The 15,836-nt window shown below is 46.1% G+C and overlaps 1 protein-coding gene across 3 annotated transcripts in view; it reads right to left on the minus strand.

Moving 5' to 3' along the window:
• Positions 1-15,836, minus strand: part of DYNC2I1 (dynein 2 intermediate chain 1) — a 510,705-nt gene that overhangs the window by 144,194 nt on the left and 350,675 nt on the right. For all 3 annotated transcript variants that reach the window (XM_085631946.1, XM_085631948.1, XM_085631947.1), the window contains one exon: positions 7,361-7,455. In XM_085631946.1, coding sequence (XP_085488072.1) covers positions 7,361-7,455 — 95 coding nt within the window. The remainder of the gene's footprint in view (positions 1-7,360; positions 7,456-15,836) is intronic.

Genomic DNA, 15,836 nt, shown 5'->3' on the forward strand with positions numbered 1-15,836 from the left:
CAAACCAAAGGACCCCAAACCCGGGGGAAAGCTAAAACAAAACAGTCAGCCGGTAGAGGGGCTAACCCAAAAGGACGCCCCAACAAAGGGGGCAAGAAATTACTTCATCCTGTCTCCCGGAATATAGGCACACAGACTGAGGAAAGCAACCAAAATCCCTACGCCAAATTAGAAACCTTAAATGAAACGATAGCGACAACATCTAAACAAACATTAAGTCCATTCAAAAAATAGTGAACCAAGCAATAGAGGAGAAAATGAGCTAAATGATTTCCACACTCTTCGCGGTTTTCGAAGACAAATTTGCCCAATTAGAGAAAATTGTACTCGAGGGCAGATCACGACCAAACTCGTATCGCATACAGGGTAATAACAGTCAATCCATCTCTCAGGAGGTACATTCCTCATCTCCCACAGAAGAAATTCCCAATAACCCTATTGAAAAAAACCCTACTCCCAACACTACAGGCACACTGGCAAATAATCAACGTATAACGGGAGACAACAGACCAAAAGTTATAGTGGAACAAGTAACTAACTCCCACAAAACACCCAATCAAGATAAACCTAATATCACAAAATTCCCTCCAATGCCAAACAAAGAATGTTTAAATTTACCACCGGCTGCTTCCCCCTATGTTTTAGTTCTAACAGGCGTCCCACCTCTACATAAAGGTTCAAACGAGTCATGGGTTTCACTCAGAAACAAGGTTTCGGACTGGCTTTTTAAACACACCTATTTCCATCCAAATCACATTAACCAGATACTGATGGTCAGGAGGGTGGGTTGGATAGGTGACTCTCACAAAAGCACTACCGGAGACTGTATAGTCATAAACTTTAAATCACCCGGTCTCGTGAGATCTCTTCTTAGGATTAATAGGGGAACAACACACGAAAACACAGTAATTAAAATGGAGCCGCTCGACTTCTTCTACTACATACAACCAAGAAGTGACTACTCAAGGAATGGGTGTATCCTGTTACAAAATAGGTTTGAACAACGTGCATCATTAGAGGAACTGGATTGACTACCAACATCGTCAGACAATCCTACTCCCATGATTTCAATTCAGAAGCCCACCATCGCTAATATTCATCCTAGCATAAATTTAAGCCAGGATCCTTGCCTTTACCACCTTAACAGGGGACCCCCCTACTTCAAAATCTAACAGTGTGCCCAATAATATACCCTCCACCATAGAAGGACAACATAACTGGGCTAATACAATTCCACCCAAGGCCTCTTCCGAAGCTAAAACAAATGCCCCGACAACTCTTAACAACTTACATAACAATCTTCTGTCGGACCAAAACCTAAACATAACCTTCTGGAATGTTTCAGGCCTGAGGTCAAAGGTCAATAACGAGGGGTGGATAAACTTTGTAAAAGAAAGCGACATCATCTCCCTTCAGGAGACATGGGTAATTACACCTATCCATATTAATGGTTATAAAACTTTCTTCAGTCCAGCCCTGGCCTCAACCTCTGGTAGAGCAAAGGGCGGCCTAGTGACCTACGTTTCAAACTTAATTTCTACCCTAAAAGTTCAAGCCCTTAAAAATGAGACACACTATCAAATTCTACGAGTAACCATAACAAAAATGTCACCCACTTTGCTAGTCAATCTATATAATAATCTTGCAGACGCAAAGTTCACGGAGATTATAAAAGAAATACGTCATTTCTTATCCGAACAAATCATCCAAAACAAAGGAAAAGAACCAATACTAATATGGGGAGGTGATTTTAACCTCACACTGTGTAAGAACAGACACAAAGGCAATTGCGGCTACACAGATCACTTAAACAACAATATTACTCATTTTCCCCATTCCCAAAAAGGGGCGCTTTTGAACGAGACCATGATTCTCCTTCAATTAGCTTTTGCAAACGAATTGCTCGACCCCACAGCCGCTTTCGCTCCAACCTTCAATGGCAGAGGACTATCTTCGTGTATTGATTTCATCTTGGTGGGAAATAATCCCTCCGAATCGATCAGAGCAGTCAATACCCACGACTGCGCGTTCAGTGACCACTTCCCACTATCTATTACCATCCGAACCACTGCCCCAAAAAAGAAGGCACAAACACTCTACCATGCAGACACTATCTCAATGCCCCGTCCAAATGGCTATGCACTTAAATGGTCTCATATTGACCCCATAGTCACTCTAGAAACTATACTTAAAGCAGCACGCCCAGCCTTCCTAGTATGCTTAACGGATACTTCATCCCCACAAGAGATCATTACAAATTACAGCAAAATAATATCGGAAGTTAATGATGCCCTGAGTGTGAAGTCCAGTGGGAAGACGTACAAAAAAAAGAACCCTAAGTTCAGGTGGTTTAACTCAGCGTGTACTACAGCACACAAAATATTTCAAAAAAACCTACACAAATCCCCAAGAGACGCCAGAGAGGTCTTACAAGCTAGGAGAGCATACAACACAATATTAACATCCAGGAAGAAAGAATTAAAAGAGGCACATTGGATCGCCCTTCATGATAGCTGTATTAACAACGACACGGCCACCTTTTGGGAGATCGTTAATTCCCCATTTTTATCAGGCCCTAAAGATCGTGGACTAATCGAAACAACCATAACCGAACAAGAGTGGATAAACCACTTTTCAGAAATATTTGCAAACCCTGAGGGAATAAGCAGGCAGACCTATATTTTTCCAACCGACCTGACGGACCCGTTAGACCTGGACTTTAACCTCTCTGAGGTCAATCGGGCACTGAATATAAGCAGACCAGGGAAGGCCCCGGGCCCTGACGGGGTCCCTATGGACCTCTACAAATCAAACACCGACCTTTGGGCCCCCCTGTTACTTAAAGTCCTAGTGGCAATAGGAAAGGTAGGACTACCCGCTTCCTGGTCGGGCTCGATCTTAGTCCCTATCTTTAAAAAAGGTAACCGAAATAGCCCAACGTTCTATAGACCCATATCCCTACTGGATTCCCTAGGAAAAATAGTAGGGAGAATTCTCTTGGCACGGCTGCAAGACTGGGCGGAAACAAACGACATATTATCCGATCTCCAATTCGGCTTCAGAGAGGGGAGAGGTACCATCGAACAGGTTTTAAATCTCACACTCCTGAGAGGGAAGTATGTCCAGGCAAAGGGTGGCAGCCTCTGCTTGGCATACGTAGACCTCTCCGCAGCTTTCGACTGCGTGGCCCATAATAAGTTGTGGAGCATAATGATTGAAATGGGAGTTGATATTAAATTGGTCAATTATATTAGGGAAATCTACTCCAACGCGACCACAAGAGTAAGATACGGTATAGGGGGACAACTAACGTCATCTTTTGGGGTCGAGCGGGGAGTCAGGCAAGGCTGTGTCCTGGGCCCCTTCCTTTTTAATTTGTACACAAACGGTCTGGAAGCAGCCTTGTTGAAGGGTAGCCAGGACCAGCCATATGTTCAAACTCGCCCGATCCCCGCCCTCCTCTATGCGGATGACGCAGTTATAATCGCTCGCACTCCCCTTGCACTACAACGCGCACTGGACAGATATAAAAATTTTATGCATCATTTGAACTTAAACATCAATGTCAAAAAGACATTTATAATGATTTCAGGTAACCAATTTCAAAAAGGGAAAAAAAATATCTACCTAAATAACATACAAGTAGAGAACACTACCACCTATCCATATTTGGGAGTAGTAATAGACAGTAAAGGCACCTGGAAAAGTTCAATAGAGAATAGAAAATTGCAATTTCAAAAGGCCACAACAGCATTGACCAAGTTCGCAAGAAATCTGGGTAAGAGAACATCAAAGGAAATGCTTGACATTTATCATTCAAGATGTGTCAGCACGGCAATTTACGGGGCAGGAATATGGGGCAACGTAAGAGTAGACCCGATCCAAAAGGTAGAGAACACCTTTCTGAAATTTTTATTGGCCGTCCCCTCGTCTACCTCAACTTTTAACATTCACAGCGAAGTGGGTCTCCCACACATCACAGACGTGATACGGATGCAGCCAATTCTTCTCTGGCACCGTATTTGGACTACAACAGAATTAAAACTAACACAGGCACTTATCACTGACTGCATGAACCTGGACCACGAGTCTAAAATCACTTGGTTATCAAACGTCAAAAAATCTTTTTCAGACATGGGATTCGCTCACTTTTATTTTAAGCCCCAAAATTTGATTTCAATCTCAACAAAGAACTTACGAGATGCATGCCTAACCCATTTAGCAGAGCTACGCCTGGCTCTTGAAACGACTAAACCCTCCGTTCAGCATTCTCTCTCTATCCAAACTACAGATAAAATGGAGCCCTACCTGAATCTAAGTCTAAGTAACTATGAAAAATTCTTACTAACAAGATTCCGTTTCAACATGTTTCATAGACTGATCACCTTCCCGGTGACAAACGACTGGGCTACTAATTTGAATTTGTGTCCCTGTGACGGTCTTTCTTCCCAGTCGACTTTGCACGCAATTATGTTTTGAACTTCTATATCGTACCAAGAAATCTGTATTTGATACCCCTATTGAAACTGTTGGCGGCAGAATCTGGGGGCAATGGAATGCTTATCGCGGGGGTATCTGTTCGCCCCCCCTGGTGGACACTGATATCGCCATGTCCCCCTGACCCTTGACGGTTCCGGGCACCTTTTGGAATGACTACATATGGACGTTCAGTTCCCTTGGCCCCCCCCCCCCGTCCCCAGCCTCCCGGTACTCCTTCCTTTCGTGTGCTGCTTAATGGTCTGACCTGGAGTTCCCCGGAGGAAGCCTGACCTGCGCCGTTTGTCTTTATGCCTCGCCTTTTGTTTTTCTTTTAGTTTTCTGTGTTTGTTTGATCTAAGTCTCCTGTGCCTCTAGCACTATCCGGACTCACTACGGGGTCGACCCCCGGGAACCGACTGCAGCTTTGATAAATGTATATTTCATTCTGTACTTAGCGGCCGGCCCTGGTGGTTGTAGGCCCGTGCTTGTAATTGAATTATTGTTCAATAAAAACTTATAAAAAAAAACAAAAAAAAAAAAAACAAAAAAAAAAGAAACTGTTGGCCCTCAAACAGTGTCGACCTGCTCTGATGGCTCTTCAGATGTTAGAGACAGATTTAGTGGTAGCAAATATGACAAAGTTTTTAAAATTTTGCGTGCGGCACAGAACAAACCTTTAAATTGAATTCTTTCAAACCGAAAGTATATGTCCCATACAGTAACATAAATTTATTATGCCTAAACTGACGGTTTTTGTCCTTTTAAAAATAACACATAACATACCCTATGATATAGAGATTACCCCCCTCGGCATCCTAATACTGCTTCTGGGGGGATTGTTTTTGTCAAGGCTTCTGCTCATACAATCTACACATAGATAACAGTATACGCAGCTAATAGGCACTTTTGATTGCAAGTTTGCCATTTTTTTACTTCCTAGGAAAAAATCATTCCTTTATTCCTTTCCCTTCTTAAACGTTTTCCGTTTCCTTATATTGAAATGTTATTAATTGTAACAATATCATTGTTTTTTACATGCAAATGCTTTTATGGTTTGAAATTGCCTTACCGAATAAAGCTTTTAACTAACTAACACTTCCAAGCATCAAAAATGGGATGACACTCAAAACTTCAGAGCAGCTCAGCACAATACTTTGCTATCAAATACACCGGGATACAGTCACTATACTTACTGCAAAATCAGAGTAGGCCTTCATGTTGGACAAAGCCATCTTTAATTGAATTTACATGTAGGAGGTCTACTTCACATATAACTTAAAGACCAAACCAAGACTAGTTTAATATTTAACAGTCAAAATCTCAGCATCACTTTGGCTTAATGCTTTCTACCAACACATCTTTTTTGACAACTTCAAGAGTAATTAAATCTGGATAAAATAGTCCATTGTCCTAACTGGCTGTTTCCACAGAACTTCAGGCAGAAGAGGAATTGTGCTTTATCATCTGCACTGAAAAGTGTGCACAAGTATTTATGTCTGTTAAATTGTGGAGAGTCTTATCTGGTACTTGGACTGTCTCTCCTGGAGACTGCGGCGTGAGAATAACCTTGTTGTAGCCCCATGTTGGTATCAATATAAGCCCTAATTTCACCACCCTTGCCCAGGTTAACACAATTAGTGCAATTAGTGCAGTAACCGCAGACCAATTCATTGAGAGCTATCAGGACTTTATGCTTGCCAAGATGTTCAAACTTTCCCCTTTGCTGTTGTCCACTAAGATAGTTGAACGTTTGGGCAATGTCGATGAATGCCCCTGTACAGGCAACTCTTGAAATTCACATATTTCTCAGACCAGGTCTTGGGCATTATACAGTTATTCATGTTTGAATGATTTAGTCGGAACTCTGCATGGTGGTACTGAACATTTTGTCTCTGGCTAACAATTCCTCTGCTGCACCCAGAATCCATTTTGTGTCCATCTTTCCCATAGAACTACATGTAACAAATGACACAGCCAAGTATTCATGTCCTCCTTTGAACATTGAAGGTATGGTTCTCAATACCCACATGGAGAGAACAAAAAATAGACTTTACAGCCACCAATCAGCCAGACCAATGATGAAAAGTTAATGGTACCTATTAGAATCTTTAGTTTTGCATTGAGGCATACCTTGGATGCATCTTATGCATGTGCAGTGCTTTGTTACAAAAAGATTGCACTTTACCCTAGGATTATATTCTATATCCATTGTCTTCCTTTTTTTTCCAAATCATTACCAATGGTCAACTCTTTAGGCATTATTATGAGATGCTACAGGCCTTTTATTGGCTCCTGGGAGACACCCAACAAATGGGGTCTAGCTCCCCCTCTCAACTCTTTCCCATCAAGCTAACCTAACATGAACATATATGTTATCAGTATCTGGTCTTTTTTAAAAGGACCAAGTTCCTCTTCTGGACAACCTGTACAAACCTACATTATTTCTCTCCCCTGGATTTACCATTAACAGGGGTCCTGGTTATTTTGGTGCTAAATGTTCTCAATTTTAAGAATAACAATTGAATAGCCTCTGAAATACCAAAAGTCATAACATAAATAACAATCACACCAATAAAGACTTCCTGCCTCCAACAAGTGTGGTCTGATGCTATTTTATTACTGATAAATGTTCAGCTTTGGACATTTAAAACGAATGTGGCTGTGTTGTAATAACCTGCATGCAAAGGCTGCCCACTAAACTGAATGTCAATACAACATTTTCACACTGAAATAAATAACGTACTTCCTAACAAACCACACTAAATGAAGCAATTCCTTAATGTTTCATACCACAATGTAGGAAATGTTACCTGTTGCTTAATTTTGGCAAACATAATATGAACACAAAAAATACACAATTAAATGAATCTTAAAAATGTACCTGACAAGCAGAACGTAGAAAGTTTGCTAACTTCTGAGAGTCAACTTTCGGTATTGAAACAGCATCAGAAAACTCACCATCAGTATTAGTGGGGCCTATAAAATATGAGATATTTTGTCAGAAAACAGTGTGAACAAAATAAGTTAAAACAGTCCCATTTGCAATTTTAAAAAGTGTATCGCATTGTAAGAAATTATAGCTCAGAAGGAATTCTATAGTCACACAACCTACCTTCAAGAATTCTTCTAGAAGAATTTACATCTGCTAGTGTTGTGGACATATCTCCATGGCCATATTTTAAATTCTATGTCAGGACCTGGAGGCGAGGATTAAGCTCATCTTTCTTCATTTTATTGCTCATGTCAGTGTAAACATTAACACCAGAACAAACTTCATTTCCCATAAACCCTTGGGAAGCAATTAAGTTACAACAGATGAACAGTCCACATCCAATACAACAGATGAACAGTCCACATCCAATCAGGTGTCAGCGTGGGGTAAACTCCTCCTAGTCCCCTGTCAGTTGTCCTCTTTCTTCGCTGCTCGCAGCTGTGAAAGTTGAGTATGGGACTTCGGTTTTTTTCTTCATTTATTTAATTGCGTGTCTGATGGTACGCGTTTGCACTAATTCTTTTTTCCTTTCATAGCTAGGCCACACCTCTTCCTTCTTAGCGGCCGCTGGAACACTCCGACGCTCCTTTCGCCGCCGCTCCCGTGTGCGGGTGATTGTAGCCCTCATCAGATGGTCATGGGGCCTGAGTGTGCGGCGGGCCTCCGACCGCGAGAGGGCGCGCGCTGCCTACATGTCTCTAGATAGACGCTTTACCTGCTTTATACGCTCGCGGATCGGAGATCGCATTCGCATCAGTGTCGAGTTGAGAACTATGGCCCACTGAGCGCCTCCTCCCACGGCACTTGATTTAAATTCCAGCCTGCCAGCCTGGAGACATAACAATTCTCTGGGTAAGACTTTTGCGGGAGGAGAGACTCCTGTTATCGGGCAGACCGCCCAGGCTGCATTTTGAAAGCCCGATTGTTAGTGTAAGGGCGATTTGTCTGCTGGCTTCCCTCCCACTGAGGAGGGCCTAAGGGGAATCAAATTTCAACCCCATTTTTATGCGCTATGAGGCAGACCTTCACAGCTGGTAGCCTGCTTCCCAGCAAACTTTGCAGGGATTTGTCCCCTTCTGAAGGGCCCTATACGGTACCCTCAGGCTCGGTGAGTAGCAGTGGTTACTTCACTTTAGCCAGACCTCCCTCTTACCTTCTGGGTGTCAACTGCTGGCTATTTCTGGTACTGCTGCACAGCCCATTTTCTCCCCTATGGAGGAATATGGGGACTATTACGAGGAGGAGGAAGGTGTAGAGTACTTCCCGGTCACGGATGAGTTCTGTGACGCGGTTGATGCCTCTATTGTTAAAGCAGTATCTGATGCAGTGGCTCCTCTAGAGAAGAAACTGAAGGAATTGGCACAGAGATGCCTACAACCCCTCACACCGATGGAGGACCATACTGGGCCGTCGGCCTCAGAACCTCTAGAGACGGCCCCTTCTCCAGCCACTGACACAACGTGCAAGCGTCCCAACGATGCAGGGGTGGGCTTGGACGCTAGACTAAAGAAGGCTTTTCTGGCTGCGAACACCCCTGCCCCTATAGAGTTGCCCAATGCTGTCAAACCTCCGCAACCCAATGGGTCAGGCCCCAGGTCGTCCCCTCCCCCACCTCTGGATGAGTCCCCTACGACATCGGAGGGGACCAGTCTTGGAGACCTTCCAACCTCCCTCCTGACCCATTGTCTAATACTGGAGTACCTTCGGACCCTCAGTCGGACCTCTTAGACCCTGAAGAGCTAATGCAGCCCGCTCCTCGGAGTGGACACCCTGTGACAAAGTGGCCAAGTACAAAGCCAGCAGACTGAGGAAGCCTCTGGACCAGGAGGTACGGAGCCGCCTTCCTGCGGAATGCCGTTGCCCTGCGTTGGATGGGAAGGTGGCCTTCCCACCAGATATTGATGCATGGATGGCCACATTCCTAGCCAAATATATAAAGGAACCAAAAAGGGCATAGATCACTCCTGGCGATCATGCCAGGCTAAACTCCTGGATATCACTGGTCCGCTAGTGAAAATCTTTGATATGGTACAGGACGCTAAGGCCTCTAGAGCCCTAATTGCCCCCGACTTGCTCCAAGCTGGGCCCAGCGGTCAATCATATTTCCACTGAAAGGCGCAGGTCCCTGCTCATTAAGATAGGCACCAATGTGGGGGAGCTAGAAACCTCAGAAGCAGGTCAGGTAGCACAGGGACGGCTCTTTGGTCACTCGTTTGTTAAGGAGCTGAGTAAATTTGTTTCTACCTTTAACTCGTTGGATAAAGCTCAGTCAACGGTTAAGCACATTTTCAACGCACGTTTTTTCTCCAGGGCCGGCTGTGGTAAGGGGCACTTGGTTGGCCGTTCCCAGTACTCCTCCAGAAGAGGACAGCCTTAACGGCGTGGATAGTGGCAGGACACCTCCTGCTTCTGTGGATTTTACCCCACCAAAGGGCAATCGCACCCCAGAGGCCACCGCAATGGACCTCTAATGCTCAGGTTGAGTCTTTCTTTACTTCTTGTACTCAATTGGGTGGTTGCCTGGCATGAGTCGCAATTGGCGCGTGCTTACGTCAGACGCCTCGGTGCTCCAAACCATTCTGGGGTTCCACACAGAGTTCTATCGCCTCCCCTTCCAACTGACCCCCCCCCCTCTCATCCCCTTCTCCGGGCGGAAGGCACCCTTGATTCACCAGGAGATTCAGGAGCTTTTGGCGAAAGAGGCGGTTTGTCCACCCCACCCCACAGGGTTTTTGAGCAAACTGTTCCTGGTCCAGAAACAGGATGGTGGTCAGCGACCGGTGATCAATTTCCGCAAGTTCAACAAGTATCTGGTTTACCGCCACTTCAAGATTGAGGGCATTCATCTACTTCGCGACCTTCTCCGACCCGACGGCTGGACGGTCCGGTTGGACCTAAAAGATGTGTATCTCACATTTCCGATTTATCCCCCACATCGCAGTTTCTTCCAATTGCAATGGCAGGGCCAGACTTTCGAGTTCACCTCTCTACCCTTTGGCCTGTCGTTGGCCCTTTGGTGCGTCACCAAGGTTCTGAAACCGGTGATAGAGCGCATGAGGGCATCAGGGATACGGATGGTAGTCTACCTAGATGAAATTCTCTTGATGGATCAGTGCCCCAGGGCCTATCACGCCACCTCCAGCTGGCGGTCCATCTCTTGCAGTCCCTGGGCTCCGTAATCAATCAAGCAAAGTCGAGTTTAAGCCCTTCACGTGCAACCATCTTCTTGGTGTTTGTGATTGATTCGAGGGCAGCCACACTGAGCCTTCCATCGAGGAAGATAGCCAAGATCCGACACGAGATGCGGAAAATGTTGGCGAAGGAGAGGACCTCTCTCCATCAAATTACAAGAGTATTGGGCCAGCTGTCCTCTTCAATCCAGGCCATTTTCCCCGGTATTTCCTACCTGCGTCACAGCCTCAGGTACTCCCAATGCGTCACCCTCTCGGACGAGGCCAGGGAGGAGCTCCAGTTGTGGCTCTCCCACATGGAGGTGTGGAACAGGTACGCCATCTTCAGGTCTCTCCCAGTTTTGGTGATCGGGTCCGATGGTCAATTCGCCACAAGTGGCGTGTGATCCACTGCAGAGCAGCCCTTACACATCAACTGCCTGGAATTGATGGCAGGCTCTTTTGCGGTGCTAGACAAGGGACAACGCCCAGTCCTGCATACTGCTGAAGATGGACAACGTGGCGGCAGTCCACTATATCAACCACTTGAGGGGGAACACATTCCAAAGCCCTCTCGTATCTGGCCAAGAACTTTTAGGAGTACTGCCTCGACCACCATGTTTTGGTGACGGCAGAGCACCTCCCGGGATCGGCCAATCAAGTGGTGGATTGGCACTCTCGTCACCTCTGAGATGCGAGACTATGGAAGTGTTGCTCGGCGGTCTTACAGAGTCTATCCTCTTTCTGGGAACCGTTTTCTGTCGACCTATCGGCATTCCGCCTGGACCACCAGCTTCCCCGGAATTTCAGTTGGAGGCCGGATCCGAGGGCAGTCACGACCGACGCGTTCTTGCACGATTGGACCTTGGACCAGGGTTATGCCTTTCCCCCGTTTGTGATGATCATGCGTCTGGCGGCTCAGGTGCGCAGGCAGAAGGTGGACATAGTGCTAATCACCCCGATCTGGAAGTCACAAGCATGGTTTCCAGTTCTGATGGAACTTTCTTGGGCTTCTCCAACCTGTCTACCCCAGTTTCCTCATCTCCTGCGCGATCCGGCGGGGAACCCTCATCATCTACTGACGAACGACAACCTCCAGGTAATGGTTTGGAGGATTACAGGATACAATGGCAGGTGCCTGGCCTATCGAGACAAGCTGCGGCCCTCCTCTCTCGAGCCAGGGTTGATAGCACCGTCAAGAGATATCGCTCAGCCTAGTTTTGATGGGTGGCTTGGTGTCTGCAATGGAGTCTGGATCCTGTGGGCCCGACGTTGTGCACTTCCGAGATTTCTTAGTCTCCTTAGCAGCGGAGGAATTGGCTTACAGATCGGTCAATACTTTTAGATCCGTGATTTCTGCGGGCAATGGAGCGATTGGGGGTTCCCCGGTAGGGGGAAAACCACTGGTCAGAAAGTTGCTCTGGGGAGTCAGGTCATCCTTACCCCCAGAACCAGGGAACTCTTATCTGCGTGGCCAAGCAAAAGTCCGATTGGCCGCACTCTGCTCGTCCTACCAGCGTGTTACCCCAAAGCATTGTGGTCCATGAAGTAGCGTCGGCGAGTACGCCTATGCCAAAGTTTAAAGTGAAAATGAGTGTCGCGTTAGCCATCCCTGGACACGTGTTCTTATCTGCGTGGCCAAGCAATCAATATCTCTCTCTGAAACAGTTATCTGCCAAACTATCCATTCTGCTGTGCTTGATCTCATGCAGGAGAGTCTCGGATGTTAGAGCCCTGGGTTTTACGGGCGGTCTTTTACTCTGGAAAGGAATACCTTCCATGTTTCCAGACAGACTAACACTCAGTCCCGGGTGATTTCCCATCTGTCCTTTCCAGGGGTTCCCAAGCTGTGCGTGTTACGGTGTATCAAGGCATACGAGGCGATGGCGGCAGAGTTACAACCGCACGGGGAGAAGCAACTTTTCTTTGCATTAAGGAAACCCTTTTGAGCTATCTCTTCACCAATCATCACTATGATGGGTGAGATGGATCATGCAGGAGGAAGGCATCAACACTAAAGTTTTTGGTACACACTCCACGAGGGGTGCAATGGCCTCCAAAGCTTTTACATTAGATGCCTCCTTGGAGGATAGTCTGAATGCAGTAGACTGGTCCTCAGATTCGACCTTTAAGAGGTTTTATTTCAAACCAGTCTCCTACATTGCAGCATTGGTAGTGGAAAAGCTTTGAACTAGCAAAATCCTCGCCTCTGGGTCCTGACACAGAATGAAAGATTTCCTTCATGGAGTGAAGGAAAGTTTCAATTCTATTAAAGACTCGGAGGCGAGGATTAACCCACCCTCTTATAATTGCTACCCAACCCGGTTTGAGGAACAGGCGTATAAGAGTAAGTAAAGCGTTTTCCCATGTTATTTTGTATTAAAGGTTATATTCATGCACAACCATGACTTAGGCTGACCATCATTTCCTCCTGTCATGATATGGAATGGTTTCCTGAATTGCTTTGCACACTCTCTTTTATGTTGTAGGATCTGACTCTTCGAAACAGGAGTGAACAACTTCCACAGGCGGCTTGATTGCAGGAAGAAAGAGGGCAACTGACAGGGGACTAGGAGGATTATACCTACAATGACACCTGATTGGATGTTTATCTGTTGCGACGACATTGCCTCCCAAGGGTTTATGGAAAAGGAAGTTTGTTCTGGTGTTTATGTTTAAACTGACATGGCTGCTGAGCAATGAAATGAAGAAAGATAAGCATGATCCTCACCTATGAGTCCTTTATAGAATTGAAACTTTTCTTCACACCAGCTAGGAAATTATTCATGCTTCACTATAGTGGCAGGGGTTTCCAAAAAAGTGACTATTTCTACCACAGAAGAATCCACTTTAACGATGTAAACTCCAGTGGAAATTCCACCCATGTCTGTGGCAGATGGTAGAATTTTCACCACCCAATATGTGCACTGAAACTGTATCCCAGCAATGGGGGTAGCAATGTCAGTACCACACACATCTAGTTTGCTGTGGGACTCTCCAGCACAGAGAAAACATAACAAGCTTTTCATGGCAGCCTTTTATGAGAGTTGCCACCACACCATGGCAGACCAGATGGTGGAGCCGGGGGAGCCAACAGTAAAAAATAATACAGAAAGGTGGTTTGGCTTTCGGAGGCACGAATGGGATTCTTTTATTGACTGGCTGAATCACTCCTCCAATTTTGAAGATTTCATAATATTGAATCTGCCCGCTTTTAGTCTCAGCATCATGAACCTTCTGATTGTTACTTCATCTACTCCTCAGTACCGGTGAAGAGCATCTAAATCAAAATCTTTGTTTCAACTAGTTATTGCCTTTTGGATTGGCTATAAACAGACTATTGCCAGTAGTCAAATGACTGAGGGCCTTATTACAATTTAGTCAGTCCTACAGCGGGTGGTGCGCCCGCCAGATTAAGAGTTATATCCTCGTTTGGTGGGCGGTGCTGCAGCGGTCTGACGGCGGCAGCCTGGTAGGCTCATAGAAGACCACAGTCGTCAGAGTGCCTCCTGCACCTTCCTGCATGGTGTGACAATCATGCCACACCGTGCAGGAACTGGGAGTGAAAATCCAGGGGAACACTACATGTGCCCAGGCCCAGAGGTGGCAGGGGGCCATATTAGGTCCCCCTTAGTTGCTATGGACCACCGTACTCGTAATAAGGCTCTGAGTCACAACACTTTCTAAGTAGGGAAAGTGGCACAAATGTAATTCCTACAATTGAGGGTTTGTATACAAGGGTATCTGATTGTCACATAATTCATCTCTGGAATTGTGTGTAAAATAGTCCATTCATTTAATCACCCTTTGTTTAAGATTTGAAAGTGCTGGGCCAATTTAATGATTATCTAATTGTGTGTAAAATAGTCCATTCATTTAATCACCCTTTGTTTAAGATTTGAAAGTGCTGGGCCAATTTAATGATTATCTAATTGAAACTAAATGCTTGAACCTGATCTTGCTGCATGGGCACACCACTGATTGCAACAAAAGTTAAATGTTATGCCTATAGTGATGTTTTGTTTTGAAGGGGAATCTATGACTGCCTACCGAGAATTCAACATGTGGAAAAGAAATACCGGCATGCCTTTAAGGTAATAATGTGAAACTGCTGGTGGTGAAGATTTGTAATGTGAACTTGTTGCCACAGGGATAAAGTAGCAAACTCTCGCACATAACAATACGTTTTCTGGGATGGGGGCGTGGCCTGCCAAAATGGCGGAGCAGACGCTTCTACGATCTCTACCGCCGATCTACCTGAATCCGAATAATCATGGCCGCAGCCTATCCCCCTGCTATATGAACAAACTCTGACAGAGCCCCCAGCGACTGCACACTGACCTGTGTGGTGGATTAGAGCCGTGAAAAACGACAGCGGAGGAGCACTGGATGCTGCCCGCCATCTTCACTCGTTCCTAGCTGGGATCGATCTCGGCGGGGAGGCGTCAGTTTCAGGGTCTGGTCCAGCAGAAGGCAAAGTAATATATGCCTGATTGAAGTGGAAACCCCCCACGTCCCCCGCAAGGAAGTGAGCTGTGGGGAAGACGCAGAAAATCAGAAGGGCCCAGACAACCAACGGACTAGCGCGGGTTGGAGCTGCGCGTCAGGGGCCTAGTTTCAGAAGCAGTGTTCTCAACTGTGCCACCGCAGGACATTAGGAAAGAACGGTGGATCCGGTGACCTGTCCGAGGCTGGGTGCGGATGTCCCTGGGGGCTGGTCTCGCCTGGGCTGTGGAGCGGCCCGCGCCGCCCCCCAGTGGATGTCTGGCGACTGCATTCGGAGTCGAGCGGGCCTGCCGAGAAGACGCAATCGGCATAGCTGCATGACCCGAGGCTGCCTGCACTGAAGAGGAGCTCCGGAGGCCTGCGGGGCCCTGCCTCAGCAGTTCATTCCTGTTTCGAAGAGTCAGATCCTACAACATAAAAGAGAGTGTGCAAAGCAAGTCTGGAAACCATTCCTTATCATGACAGGAGGAAATTATGCATTTCTAGACAACAAGTAGAGAGCACAACGGGTAAGCTTTTGCAAGACTTGGGGGTGGTGAGGCACACATCCAAAGTTTGGAGGGAAGGCGGGCTGTCGCGGTGCAGACTAGAAAACTGAGGGAAGAAGCCCTGGAAAGTAAACTCACACTGAGGAGGGCTGAAGACCTAGCACTGGTGCAGCAAATCATCAAGGAGCGATAGAGTGGGGT

This window comes from Triturus cristatus, chromosome 10 (genome assembly GCF_964204655.1).
Source record: "Triturus cristatus chromosome 10, aTriCri1.1, whole genome shotgun sequence".
NCBI classification, from domain to species: Eukaryota; Metazoa; Chordata; class Amphibia; order Caudata; family Salamandridae; genus Triturus; species Triturus cristatus.